We start from the raw sequence: 15,058 nt of genomic DNA, 5'->3' as shown, positions 1-15,058 counted from the left end.
ATGGATTTGCTGGGTTAAAAACACAATAAATATCAGAGTCGAAAATTCGTCCCAGCAGCGGTAAATGAGAGCTCCAATCCCCAACAGTCATTGAAAAGTAGACGAATTATCATCTAAAAACAGCTATTGATATATCTTTCTTATATGACTGCTAAGGAATGCTACGAAGTACATTAGGCAATGTTTAGTCATCCGTACAGCACAATGTCGTGAGAAGTTTTGGGAGTAACTGAGAAACAAAAAAAAGAATGTATACAGAGACACTCACTCGCGCACACACAGGAGGGTTGGTTTCACATGTTAATTACAATGTGCTAGTCACACCTACATTTGAATCATATCTGTGTGTGTGTGTGTGTGTTTATTTGGAGTCACCAGCCAATAGTGAAATGGTAACTGGTGGGAAGTCACTCAACTAATATTCTTTTCTTGTTTACAGTCACTAAAGTTAATTTATAGGAAAGTCACAACAATAAGTTTAAGCTGTGAGCTGGATCTAGATGCAACGGACTATCTAACGTTTTGACACTCATTTTCTTTTTACATTTGGGTATTATCTTAGAACACTTTCGTTTGTTATTTGTCCTGACTATATTCCTCAAACATGATTGATGACAGTTACGTGAGTGGAACTGTGGAAGATTTAACAACTTTATCCAAGTTGGACGAAAATATATTACTGCAAGAATTAAAAGCTCGCTATGAGAAACAACTAATTTATGTAAGTAAATTTACTTTAATTCCTCTCATATTTTATTTATTGACTAAAAATATTTCAGGTAAAAATATTTCAATTCTGTTAAACGTTAAATAGACAACAAAAACAAACTACCGATGATTTATTGAGAAAACGAACGAACAAACCAATTAACCCCGCCTTGGGATTGCTATTTGTTATCGCTTATAAACATTGTCTGATAGTTGTTATGACACTTGGCTCATGTTTAGGGCATTCCATGTTGGCATTCTTTCAATATGTTTAATGTACTGAAATATGTATAAGTTTATGCTTAGCATAAGGTATGGGCACACTGGGCAGTCGTCCAGAGGCTTCACGAGTCTAGGGACCCAATTCTAATAGCAAATTTATCCCCTTTCTAAAAGGTTCTTGTTACTGAAATGTCCTTGAATACCCTGATTATGGGTTAAAGACTTAAATTCTGAGAAAGAAAAATGAGTAAATTTTAATAAAATTTTGTAAAATACCTTTTAGAATGAGTAGATTACAATTATATCGGAATTTAATATGACAAAGAAAAAACAAATTGGTGGTATCGTCCACATACAAACTGACACATCACATTCAAGGGCGTACCCAAAGGTAACCGGAAATGTTCTTTGTGAGACAAACCTGTTGTAATTCAGACTTCCACTGCTAATAGCCACTTGACGCGACCTTCAGGCATCAGTTTGCCGACTGGCGTCGTCGAGGGAAGTCTTACTGCCACGTGGTACGTCTTGGTTTTGCAGTACTTCTCCCCTGAAGCGAAGGAACAGCGTGTTTCCATGAAATTCTGTTTTCTGCTGGGGAAAGCAGCAACCAAAACGGTTGTCAGGCTTCACGAGTAGTTTTTATTCTTTAGGAATGATCGTTCGTCGACGAACCTTATTCAAGGTGACCGTCCACTTACTGAATGAATGTAAACATCACGAAAATTAATGAACTGATCCTAGAGAACTGTTGCCAAACAGTTGACGAATTTGTTGGTATGACTGGTGTGTCCCGGAGCTCCTGCCAACGAATTTTGAACGAGGAATTGCGAATGAAAAGAGTTGTGCCTCGCTTGGTCACAGAAGATCAAAAGCAGTCACAAGTGAATGCTTGTTGTGAACTGAAAGAACAGCTGGAAGTTGATCCGGACCTTTTTACGAAGGTCATCACTGGTGACGAAAGCTGATGCTCTGGATATAATCCAGAAACAAAGCAGCAATTGAGTCAATGGAGGCATTCAATGTCACCACGCCCTTCTCCAAAAGTGCATTGAGTGAAGTCCAGTGTCAAGACAACACTGATTTGTTTCATCGATGTGAAAGGAATTGTCCGACACAGAATTTGTTCCTCGTGGGTCAAACTGTTAACCAGACATTTTACTTGGCAGTTCTTGGAGAGTTTGAGACATGCGGTGGGATGAAAATGCCCTGACCTGCGCCAAAGTGGAGAGTGGTGGTTTCATCATGACAATGCGCCTGCACACACCGCCTTGAGTGTAAGACATGTTTTGACCAAAAATGGCATGACTCCACCTACCCACCCTCCCTATTCACCCGATTTTGCTCCCTGCAACTTTTTTTCTGTTCCCCAAATGAAAAGAGTCCTTAAAGGAAAACGTTTTGCACATGTGGAAGAGGTGAAGGGGAAAACCACAGAGGCATTAAACGGCATCACTTCACAAGAGTTCCAGGACTGCTTCAAACAATGGAAAACATGTTTGGACCAATGCATTGCTTCGAATGGAGAATCCTTTGAAGGTGATTAAAGTATTAACATGTAAAGCTAAATGACTAATTCCAGTCCCTTTTGGGTACCCTCTCATATAAAATGAAACTTGAGATTTTGGAAAAACATTGTAATGTTCATCAGTATGTATGTGTGCATGCTCACTATTTTTCTTTTCTCATAAAATTCCGATATAATCATAATTTACACACTCTGATAAGTATTTGGGATTTTTTCTGTTTGGCAAACAATTTCCAATCTCTTTCATTTCTGTTCGAATTGATTCCATATTCAGTGTAATGATTATATGCTAATCAATGCCATAAAATTAATTTTCACCATAAATCAATGAATTAAAAGTTATTAGCTATTAAAGTTTGCAAATTTTGGGTAATTTTAGCCAATCGTAAGTCACAGACACATTCATGCCTGTTTCCATAGTAACAAGCCAAACATGAGAACTCTTTTGTTTGTGTTGACAAATATACTCTACGCAAAGGCATGTTCATTAACTCTGTGTCCTGCTGCTTATGCCCATCTGTTGTTTGTACCCTGGCCGAGAGATGTGCTAAAAATAACAGCCAAATAGGCCGTAAATCATGCACTCCAGATTTTTTTCCTTTGGTTCTTGTATACTTGCATGAATTCCTGAGTGTAGAATGCAAATTTGTAAAAATTTTCTGAAAATTCCAAAAAATAAAAAAAAAAGTCATGAGGGGTTTTATGTCGTGTATAAAGCATAGGTTGTATTTACTGTTTCGTATTGAAACACGTCATGGACAAATTGACAGCTTCCAAATCCTGTTTTCTGACGGTGAAAATGATCAAACTTTAAACCTCTATATCTTTTTTTGAAAATTTTTCTGTAAAAAGTGTAATATCTCTCGAGCTTCAGCTTCGGAAACTACATTAATAAACCAAATTTTAAAATTTTCAATAAACTTAGAAATTTCCACAGCTGCACCCAAACAAAAACGTTCATGGTATTCAGAGACATCCATATGGTATAAATTATTAGTTTTACCTGATTGTACTAAAATTCCATCCTTACTTCTAAAGTTTTTAACAATATTAATAAGTTTCCTCTGGTGAGCATTTCTCCGAAGTGGATGTCTTTGAAACTTAATATTTCTAATGATATTCCACAATTCGTTTTCAAACTGTTCCAGATCTTTATTTCCTGGTGGGATCTTTCTAGTTCTGAAATTTCTTTTAATATTATCAGCCTCAATATCAAGTTCATTTTGCTATTTATTTATATTAATTTATATTAATATATCATTAATATACCGTCCAACCCATGCCCCGTCCAACCCATGCCAGCATGGAAAGCGGACGTTAAACGATGATGATGATGTACCTTTAGTATCAATAGTTATAATGATGATTTAACTCAGATAAGGATAGTCATTATATTAAAAAAATGTTTTAATCACATTTAATTAATGACATTATTGGCTATAAATCATCATCAAATATGTAATACAATTTATTAGGTTTATATATGTCTATACATATGTGTTATGTAGTTTGCAAGACTTATTTGTCTTTGCTCCAAACCAGAAAACAAGGAATGTTATTTACCCAGAAGCACTTATGTAGTTTCCTTCAACGTGTGTGGTAGAATTTATCTCTTTTCATAAAAGTGGTAAATTTTATATTTTCGTTTATTGTTATTGTTATTATTTTGTATTATGAATTCAGAATTGATTTCCCAGTTAAAGAATAAATTGTATCCCAACTAAAGAATAAATTGAATTTAGAATAACAAATTTCTATACAACATATTTTGCATTTTTTCTTCCAATATATAAGGAAAAATTTCATTCCCGGGCAATGCTGGGTTCCTCTGCTAGTAAAAATAAATATGACTATTTTTGTAAGATATTTATTTAATTGATATCAATAATTTATGAATTTATCTCTAGTACTAATATTTATACAGAGGATGTAACTCAGAGATGTAATAGTCATTATATGGAATAGATTATTTTTTATTTTTTATATGTTATTTTTATTTTTATTTATTTATCAATGGACATATTTTACTATAAATATCTAATATAACTTATGTTCATATATATTTATTAGTTATATAAGATGGTATGTGTGAGTGAAAATATATATCTACTACATATGTGGGAAATTCTGTCTGTGGTTGTGTTTGTGGAGTTGTTAGCTAACTCCTCCTACATTGCTTTATCGATTTTGATGAAACTTGACACGTGAGTAGAACTCATGACTGAAAACCTCATGGCATACCTAGATTGTTGAAAAAAAAAATCGATAATAGGGCCCCTGGAAGGGATCCTTATATATAGCTAATATATGTTATTTTAAAAGCCAAGGGAAATAACCCATTCGCCCCTGGAAGAGACCCTTATATATAGCCAAGGGAAATAAGCCATTCATTTTCCTAAATTATTTGGTATAAATCAAATTGAGTATCCTTATTTTTTAGTATTTGAACTGTTAGAGCTAATTTCGCAATTTATCCAGTACAACCCTTAAACAAGTAAATAGTATTTTCCTAAACAATAGATCTACTTATTTCAGTTAGTGACTTATTCACGAATATACCAACACTAGTGCCCCTGAGGGTAATATCCTCTGGGAACACACAAAAGCCCTTTTCAGAGTTATTTATTTTGAATTGTTATTATCTCATATCTGATTAGCCTGTTATTACGAAACATACTTCATGATTTTAGTATACATACCTTATTAGTATTTCCTCCTATGTTCTATATACTCTGGGAATGCATTAAAGCCCTTTTTGGGGTTACTTTATTTGGATTCTTACTATCAGGTAATTAATTTTGTGTTATTACATAACTGATTTTACAATTTGGGTATTCATAACTTATTGGGAATTCTTAAAAACAAGATCCTGTATAAGACATTTTGGTGTTCTCTGTAAATGCACAAAAACCATTTTAAGGGCTACATACTTTGTGTTGTTGTTACTGGATTAGTGAAACAATTACGAGAATGGAACCAAGGGATAAGCTCCACTTTCCTGGGAATTACCGAGTTCGTCAGCTATATATATATATATATATATATATTGATAAAAATGGTAAGACAACAAAAGAATGAAAGAGACCTCGATATTATATAAATAGAGGAATTTATCTGTAAATGTAATATGTGACAATTATGAAGTTATAGAAACAAAAGCATGAGTCCTTAGGTGCAATCCTGCGTAGATCCATGTGGGTTAAAATCCTGATGTAGTAGACATCCCCAGAAAAAAGACAGGAACATATCAACAGAATGGTAGTGGGAGTGGCTATTAAGAGTAAAAGAAAAGAAAAGAAAATGAGTAGAAAGATCGGTGGATAGAGTGAAGCAGTGGATTTTAAGGATTGGCTATAGGATAAAGTAAGGTTCATAGGTGTATGGTCTCTAAGAATTGTGTACAGGGTAGCTGAAAAGATAAGAGAGATGATGAGGAGGTGGAGGAAGACAGGGTTAAGGAATAGAGCAAAATGAAAGGAATTTAGAGAGAGTAGTAGATGTGTGTGGTAGTCTTAAAGTCCAAAGTTGTTGGGAATGAAATTTAGTCGTACCTGCTGGTGTCCATTCTGGCAAAGGTCATTGACTGTAGAATTATTTTTAGGTAGTTGAGAATAGAAGAGCTAGTTGAATGTTAAATTATTTATGAGTGGGAATTAGAGTTAGGGGATTTATATAAGGGGATTTATTGGGTTAAGGTTTAAAAATATATTAAGGATAAATTAAAGAATTAATATTTATCTCATAGTGTGATGAGGTAAGGTAGATAGAAGAGAGGTAAGATATAAGGTAGAAATAAGAGTTATAGAGATATAGAAGGGGTATGTGTTAATGATCATAGGGGTTTGTATGTGGGTGCTCTTTGTGGGAGTTGAGCTTACATTTAGATTTATGAAAGAATTTAAAAGTGCAGAAGAATTTGTGCTTGCATTTAGTGAAGGCCTCGTATTTATTAAGCAATCGTGGTGAGTTGTGGGTTAAAATTTTGATGGCTTCTTTTAAGCAGAGTCTGCAACTGGAGTGTTGGCCCTGATACGGGATACCCGAGTCTATTATAGCCCAGGAAAGTTTATACTGTATTTTTCTATTAATTAGATGGTGTACATGGCTGGCTAGTGATGTGGAATTGCTATTCTCCTTATATTTTAACAAGTTTAAATGTGCATCATACTTTTGTTTAAAATTGGTGCTCGATCCAATGCAGTAGTTATTTACCATGTTGTGAACGGTGCATCAGTATATGACACAGAGTCTTCTGCTTTGGGCAATCTGTCCCAGATCTGAAGTTGCAGTTATCTGTTCTACGATGGTTAATTGGAGAGAGAGATGAGGTAGTGCTGGTAGTGACTAGGGTGGTATTAGGTGAATCGATCATGATGCTGTTGTTATTATTGCTGTCGTTTCTAGTAATGATGTCAATGCCAGCATTACCATTATTATTATTATCATCATTATCATTATCAGCATCGCTGTTGTAATTATTATTATCATTACTAGTAGTAGTAGTAGTGGTGGTGGTGGTGTTAGTAGTATTGGTAGTATTACTAGTAATATTAGTAGCAGCAGCTGCAGTAGTAGTATCCTTGGTAGTAGTGTTAGTATTAGCAGTGGTATAGGAGGTGGTATTAGTGATGTTATTATTGCAGCTATTAATAGTTGTGTTTATGGTAGGAGTGTTAATAACTGTACTGTCTTCAGTAATGGTAATATTGCCATTGGTGTCAGTATTAATATTATTGCTATTCCTATTAGTAGTTCAAGTATATGTATTATTAGTTGTAGTGGTTATAACATAATTAGCGTTGTTAGTATCAGTGTGCCTATTAGTGTTTGCATCGGTTTCAAGTTGCGCCCATTACCCTCAGAGGTGGGAATTATATTATGTATGTTTAAGTTGTTGAAAGTGGTCGGGCCAGGGGTATTAGATATGTTATTGCAATCAGTGAACGCGGCAAGCTGGCAGAATCGTTAGAACGCCGGGCGAAATGCCTAGCGGTATTTCGTCTGCCGCTACGTTCTGAGTTCAAATTCCACCGAGGTCGACTTTGCCTTTCATCCTTTCGGGGTCAATTAAATAAGTACCAGTTATGCACTGGGGTCGATATAATCGACTTAATCCATTTGTCTGTCCTTGTTTGTCCTCTCTGTGTTTAGCCCCTTGTGGGTAGTAAAGAAATAGGTATTTCGTCTGCCGCTACGTTCTGAGTTCAAATTCCACCGAGGTCGACTTTGCCTTTCATCCTTTCGAGGTCAATTAAATAAATACCAATTATGCACTGGGGTCGATATAATCGACTTAATCCATTTGTCTGTCCTTGTTTGTCCCCTCTGTGTTTAGCCCCTTGTGGGTAGTAAAGAAATAGGTGTTAGTGTTTTCATTGTGTAGGTCCATGGTAGAGTTGTATGTATTTAGATAGTAAGAGCTAAGTTTATGTTTATTAGATGAGGTGATTATAGATTCTATATTTGGTGTAGATGAATAGGATAATTTCAAAGTGGGTCTGTTAAAGATAGAATCGTACTTATGGTTACGTGGGAAATTGGATTCTACTATTTTAAGGAAAGCTTTAGTGAGGCTCTTAACATTTAAAGCGAATGAAGGTGTATACCAGAGAATAGATCTCCTGCTGCTTTTATTATGCAAGTTAGGGGAGGTGTAATTCCTAGTAAATGTTAGAGGAGAGTTAGAAGATCTAATGTTTGTATTAGTGTTCGTAGATCGAGTGTTGTGCATGTGAGTGCTAGGTGGGCGAGACTGTCTGATCATTGTAGGGGGGATTGGATTTCCAATATTTGTGCGCATTTGTCTAGAACTAAGTTTCGAGAGGCGTACCTTAAGTCTAGTGTTGGGTATAAATCTAATCTTCTGGGAGAAACTAGCAGCTAGAGCTTGGTTATAGTAATTGGTGTAGTTATTGAAGATTTCCTCATTGGTGGATAGATCGGATATTCTGATGGACATGCCTTTGATTATGCTCTTGAAAGTAGATTTAGGGTGGCTAGATTCTGTGTTGATATATTTAAGGTATTGATTGGGTTTATGATATGGGAAGTATAGGGAAGAGTTTAAGTCTAAAGTAACATCTAGAAAATTTGCTGTCCTGTAAGAGTTTTTGAAAGACATAGATAGGTTAAGGTTGGCGATGAATTTATGTAAGTGTTTTTCTAGATTTTTCTAATGCAGATTTTGTTAGGCTGGTTGTAATTAACCATGCATCATCCCTGTATAAACTTCCTTTGATATGGGGGAATTGTGTATGGAGCTGTTGAAGGAGGTACAATCCGACTAGATCTGTAACCTGAGTGGAGTTAGATGAACCCATGGTTATATCAAGGAAGTTGCTTCTGTTAGTATTGAGATTAGCTGGGGCCAAAGCTTTTTATCAAAGGATATGAGGGTCTGCCTGGCAGATAGAATCACATACATTTCTTATGTTAACTCCCACTGTATCTCCCTTTTATTCCCTCTCTCCCCCTATACAACGTAAAGCATGACTGGAGAGATCAACCAACATATATAATTACATAGAGATTACTCATTAAATTAGTAAAAATGTATGACAGTCATTGTTGATGTTTTAACATTTGTTGTGCCAAATTAAAAAAGCAGGATAAAAAAGCAGGATACAATAACACAACCTTAATTATTTGATTATCTTAATTATCTATGGGAATGGGAACCAGTTGAATCAACTATTACTTCACTTTGTTTTTTCCAACTGTGGAGAGATGAAAGACAAAGTTAACCTTGAAAGGTTTTGAACTCAGATGCAAAGGGCCGAAATTAAATGCTACAAGGCACTTTGTCCAACTCTCTCATGATTCTGTCAGTCTATCTTCTAGAAAAAGCAGTGATATTTATTTAATAATCTATTTAATAAGAACTCTTTAAAATATTAAAACATCTATTTTACAAAGTTATTGTTATTTCGGCATAAAATCAACTAAATCTGAAACATTTTACTTGTTCAACAAATTTGTTCTAATTTTAGAAACTAGATTTTCCAGTCTAGTTTCTTTTTTTTCTTTCTTCGATTCTTCTCCTTTTTGTTGTTGTTATTATTATTGTTATCGTCCAAACCTTTCAGCTAACAGAATGTCCATTATTGTTTGACATGGAGAGAAAAAAAATCACACAAAAATCAACCACCCACCCTCGCAAGTTTCCCAGTTCCACAACAGCATAATAGGAATATTAATGAGTTAGTGAGCTACATCATTAGAGTTATATAAGTGTTCCTGGGAAGAAATTCCATTTACCAAAAATAAGTTACTAGTAACGGGTCTCATAACTAATTAGTATGTCTACTACAATAATACTCATACTTTTGTTTTATTTTGTTTTGTTGTAGTCATTTACTTTATTTCCTTCTTGTTCTTGTTTTAGTCATTGGACTATGGCCATCCTGCCTTGAATTATTTGTTTAGTCTAACAAATCAAGCCTAGTTCTTATCTTTTAAGTCTGGTACTTATTCTTTCAGTTGCTTTTACCGAACTACTAAGTTACAGGGATGTAAACAAACTAACACTGGTTGTGAAGCATTAGGTGCACACACACACACACACACACACACACACACACACACACACACACACACACACACACACACCACATGATGGACCATCACACAGTTTCTATTTTACCAACTTCACTCACAAAGCATTGGTTGACCCCAGGACTATAGTAAAAATTATTTTCTCAAGGGCATGAAGGGTCTGATCCCAAAAGCACCTAGTTGCACAAAAAGCTTCTTAACTGCACGGCCATATCTGCACTTATCAATAAAAAACAACTTTCCTCAGGTGAAAATAAAACCAAGTTGATGCAATACCTGTGAAGAGCAAAGTTTTGAATAGGATTTTAATCAGTGAAACTTTCAGATCAGATGACAAAGGACCAAAATACATGATGCCTTACAGTACTCAAGAAGATCTGTCCTCCACAGCAGAAGTGTTAAGGCCACTGCCCCATGTGAAGAGGATTGGCCTGCAAGAGTCCTGTGCTGGTGCCAAGTAAAAAGCACCTGTGTTGGTGCCATGTAAAAGCACTCATGCTGGTGCCATGTTAAAAGCACCCAGCACTTGTGGTGTGGTGTGATGGATTGTATATCTCAATGATCCTGGGGAGCTTTGCCAGTGGAGTACAAACTCCTGGTAAAATTTTCTGTACTAGATAGGTCAAAGGATAGATGCCAGGCTAATATGGAGCACCTCTTCCCAGAAATAAAAAAATGGGTTTGCACAGGGCCAACATCTCTACCTTGTAAAAGCAAAGTTACAGAAGCACCAATAACAATTCAAAACCAAAAGACTTGGGAAAGGAAGGCCTTACAACCAAGAGTCAAGAACACTGAAAACACATACACACATAAACATACATGCATGCATACAATATAACATAATACAATAAAATACAATACATACATGCATAATAAAAAGGAACACTGGTGGAATGTACAAGTGCTCAATAAAGTGTAAGCACAACAGACTTGATATAATGATTTGGGATAGAGAAGAGAAACTGCTCAGTTGTGGAAATTAGCTGCCCAGCAGATATTAGCATAGAGCTGAAGATCAGTGAAAAAGAGAACACCTATGCTGAACTATTGAGAAATCTGCAGTTACTCTATCCAGATTACAAGTTCAGGTTTATACCTGTAAGTATTGGGGCCCTGGGATATCTTGAGAAATTAGGCTTCTCAAAACCAGAAAAGGGAAAGCCAATTCGAAGACTACAGATACACTGGAACTGTAAAAATCTGTAAAACTTTCCAGAAGTTTATCATTTAAATATATATGAGCATGTCTAGATATGTAACTTTATGCACGAGAATACATACATAAAACATACAAATCTGCACATAAATACATACATACATACATACATACATACATACATATGCACGCACGCGAGCATATAAGACATGTTACAACAACAACAACGATGTGAGCAACAATTCACATTTGTAATTTCCATTGCACGAAACATGGAAATACTCAAAATAATGAAGGAAGAAAATAACCAAGTTTTTGCCTTTTATTTCTCCAGGAAGTGATAGCTATTTTGAAAGTCCACCAAAATTGAGAGTAAAATGAATGGTAAGCAGCGAGATTGAGTGAGAAATATGTTACTTCTAACAGAAACAAAAAGTTGGTAGTTCTTCTGGATCAGTCAATATTTGATGCTTTATCTTATTTACAAAAGGATTTAGGATGAGTTTACTACATGTGTTTATAATCCTTTCTACTTATAGGCACAAAGCCTGAAACTTGGTGGTGGTGGTGGGTGCTAGTCATGTGCATTGGTCTCCAGTGTTCAACTGGTACTTATTTTATTGACCCTGAAAAGATGAAAGGTAAAATCAGTCTCAGCAAAAGTTAAGCTCAAAAGGTTAAAACTGATGAAATGATGTCCGACGTGCTAATGACTCAGCCAGTGTACTGCCTTACTTACATGTGTTTATAACACGTTACTAGAATAGGCACAAGGCCCGAAGTTTTGTGGAAAGTTACATCGACCTCAGTGTTCAGTAACTGGTACTTATTCTATTGATCCTGAAAGGATAAAAGGTAAAGTCAGCCTCGGCAGAATTTAAACTGGGAACGTAAAGACGGACGAAATGCTGCTAAGCATTTTGTCCAGCATCCTAACGATTCTTACCAGCTCTCTGCTTTTCTACATGAGTATATTTAATAATACGTTGTTAATGTCGTTCAACATCAACATTGTGTTATTATATATACAATAACAACATATTACTATATACACATATCAATCAACTTTGATTAAACAGAGCTGTTACTGAAAGCACTTCAACCATTAAGCAACCACACTCCTGTCTGTCTGTCTGTCTGTCTTATTTCTTTATTGCCCACAAGGGGCTAAACATAGAGGGGACAAACAAGGACAGACAAACGGATTAAGTCGATTATATCGACCCCGTGCGTAACTGGTACTTAATTTATCGACCCCGAAAGGATGAAAGGCAAAGTCGACCTCAGCGGAATTTGAACTCAGAACGTAACAGCAGACGAAATACTGCTAAGCATTTCGTCCGGCGTGCTAACATTTCTGCCAAGTCACTGCCTTACTCGGTCTGTCTCTCTTTTACTATCAACATATATCTCTATATTCTCCCATAAAATCGTGTATTTCATCCGTATTAAAATAGTTGAATGTGATTTAAGAGAAATTTGGCTGTGGGTAAAAGCAACTATATAGAAGTTTCTTAGTTAACTTGTGCATATGTTGTAGTTATTAATGTTGGCAAGTGTGTGTGTGTGTGTGTGTGTGTGTGTGTGTGTAGTTGCTGCTGTTGTTAACCTTCTACTTCCCTCTTTTATTGAATTTTGTCCCTTCATAAAAAGGAACCGGTTTCTTCTATACAGAGAATAATTAATCATTTGGGTAATGGTAAGCTAATTCTGAAATATCTTGAGCGCCAAAGAGAGAGACAGCGATAGACAGTCAGGTAATTACAGGTAGATAGGTTGAGGGAGGGAGAGGAAAAGATATCGAGAGTGAAAGAGAGAGAGAGGGAGTGAGAAAGAGAGAGAATAGAAACGGAAGTATTGAGAAAAAGAAAAACGACAGCGGTATAAAGAGAAAGAGCAGCAAGAGATCAAAGAAAAAATTTTCACTCTGTTGTCTTCGGTTAACATCAAAAGATTCAATACACACACACACACACACGCGCACAGACACACACACACACACACACACACACATGCACACACACATTTTTCATGTGAGTTTGTGCATGTATCCACTAGTGTATGTGTGTATAAGTAGACTAAACCAGTGTTTTAGACCTGAATACACCAATCGTATTGCAAGGGCAATGCCATATGTTCTAGCTCCATGGGACACAACAATAGTGAGCTTTCTCAGACACAAAATGGTCAAGGAAAATGAAATTCCTGTTGAATTTCATTACATTTTGGGAAGAGTCAAAACTATTCATCCCAAGCAACAGGAATGATCCTACTTAAAAATGATATTACATAAAGTCGACATCATCATCATCATCATCATTGTCATCATTTCACACCCATGTTCCAATGCTGGACATGGTCGAACAGTTTGACATGATCCAACTAACCTGAGGGCTGTTTTGGTCTCTAGTGTCTATTTTGGCGAGGTTTCTACAGTTGGATGCCAATTTACAGAGTGTACTAGGTGCATTTTTTTGTGGCACCAGCACTAGTGAGGTCACCAAGTGCCTCATGAGACGTAGCCCCTTGACAGAATATGGGTGTACTATTGACTCTTTTGCCTTCAGATCACTCTGACAAATGTAATGCTTATTTATTTACATTCCTTTGAATTAATCATGCATTATCTTGTAACTTTGAGATTTCAGTGACATGATTGTTTATTTCTAGAATAATACTGTAAAGTAAGTGTGAGAGACCAGATCTGGCCAGCTTGAACTGGTAGAACTGGTAGAATGTTTGGTCGGATATAGCTGGTTTAAATGCTAAAGATTTAAGAGAGGTGGCTTTGTGCCAGGTATTGAGAGGCTAAAATAGGTAAGAGAGATGGGAATAGGTATCTTGCTGTAGAGGAGATAGATGGATACTCTAACAGGAAAAGGGAAAATGATGGAGATGTGGTATAAAGGTACAAAAAGGTTAATAGAACGGGAGGGTGTCTGCATGCCGTAGATCTTTTCAAATGACAGACCTAGAGCTAGAAAATAAAAGGTTAGTGAATTATTGCTTTATCATTAAGAACTATTGTTTCAGTGACCACCTCCAGTTTCTGAAGTATTAAGCTATTAGGGGACAAACATTCCTTCTGTATAAGATGTAGATCTGTTGGGGATAATTTCTTCATGCCAAATGAATTGAAGTCAGTATTTGCAATCCAGTAAAATACTCCTCAATTTAAAAAATTGTACTGTTGTTGTTCCTGTTGCTGTTGTTTATAACAGTGAATTGTATCACTCACAGGGACTCAACCATTGGTAGCTAAGTGTCTTGGCCTTAAACACAACACACCTCTTGTCACAGGATACGGAATGCATTACAGAATACAGATTGTTGTGCACTATTCTCTTCACTCAGTTATTTACCACCCCTAAGGAAATAAAGTAAATTAGAAACGTTCTCTTATATTGATTGTTTACTTTTTTTGAAAGGTTTTTTACACTGCATTAAAATGATGGTCAACTTTAGCAAAACCGTTCTCTTTCTGTTGACTTAGTTAAAACTTAGTAATAAATCATCCTAAGCAGCTACAAGTATAAATATTGTAGTTTTTGTCAAGGAGGATGCGAGGAGTTAATTTCAACTATTTTTGTAGTTTTATTCATTGGTGATTGTGAAGTTCTCATTCATTCTAAGATTTGAGATACTGAATTATTAAGAACTGAATCTGATAGTTGTGCCATACATTATTACTTATGGATTTGGCTTTAATCTCGAAGTGTTGCAAAGGGCTTAAAGAAGCCTAGAAAGGTGAAAACATTAAACAAATGACTAATCATAACTTGGAAGACACATGTTAGCTATTCAAAAGCACACGGGCTGTTAACTTCACTGAATCCTTTCATTACTGTATTTATTTTGAGATGCTCTGTGTTTCTTTCAATTACTTT

At 35.8% G+C, this 15,058-nt stretch overlaps 1 protein-coding gene across 1 annotated transcript in view; it reads left to right on the top strand.

Moving 5' to 3' along the window:
* Nucleotides 1-238: 238 nt before the first annotated feature.
* LOC115231588 (myosin-IIIb-like) overlaps nt 239-15,058 on the top strand; it is a 107,948-nt gene continuing 93,128 nt past the window's right edge. Inside the window, exon 1 of the mRNA XM_029801579.2 lies at nt 239-721. Within this exon, the coding sequence (XP_029657439.1) occupies nt 605-721 (117 nt within the window). The 5' untranslated portion in view covers nt 239-604. The remainder of the gene's footprint in view (nt 722-15,058) is intronic.

This window comes from Octopus sinensis, linkage group LG2 (assembly GCF_006345805.1).
Source record: "Octopus sinensis linkage group LG2, ASM634580v1, whole genome shotgun sequence".
In the NCBI taxonomy this organism is placed as follows: domain Eukaryota; kingdom Metazoa; phylum Mollusca; class Cephalopoda; order Octopoda; family Octopodidae; genus Octopus; species Octopus sinensis.
This window is presented reverse-complemented; position numbering and strand designations above follow the sequence as displayed.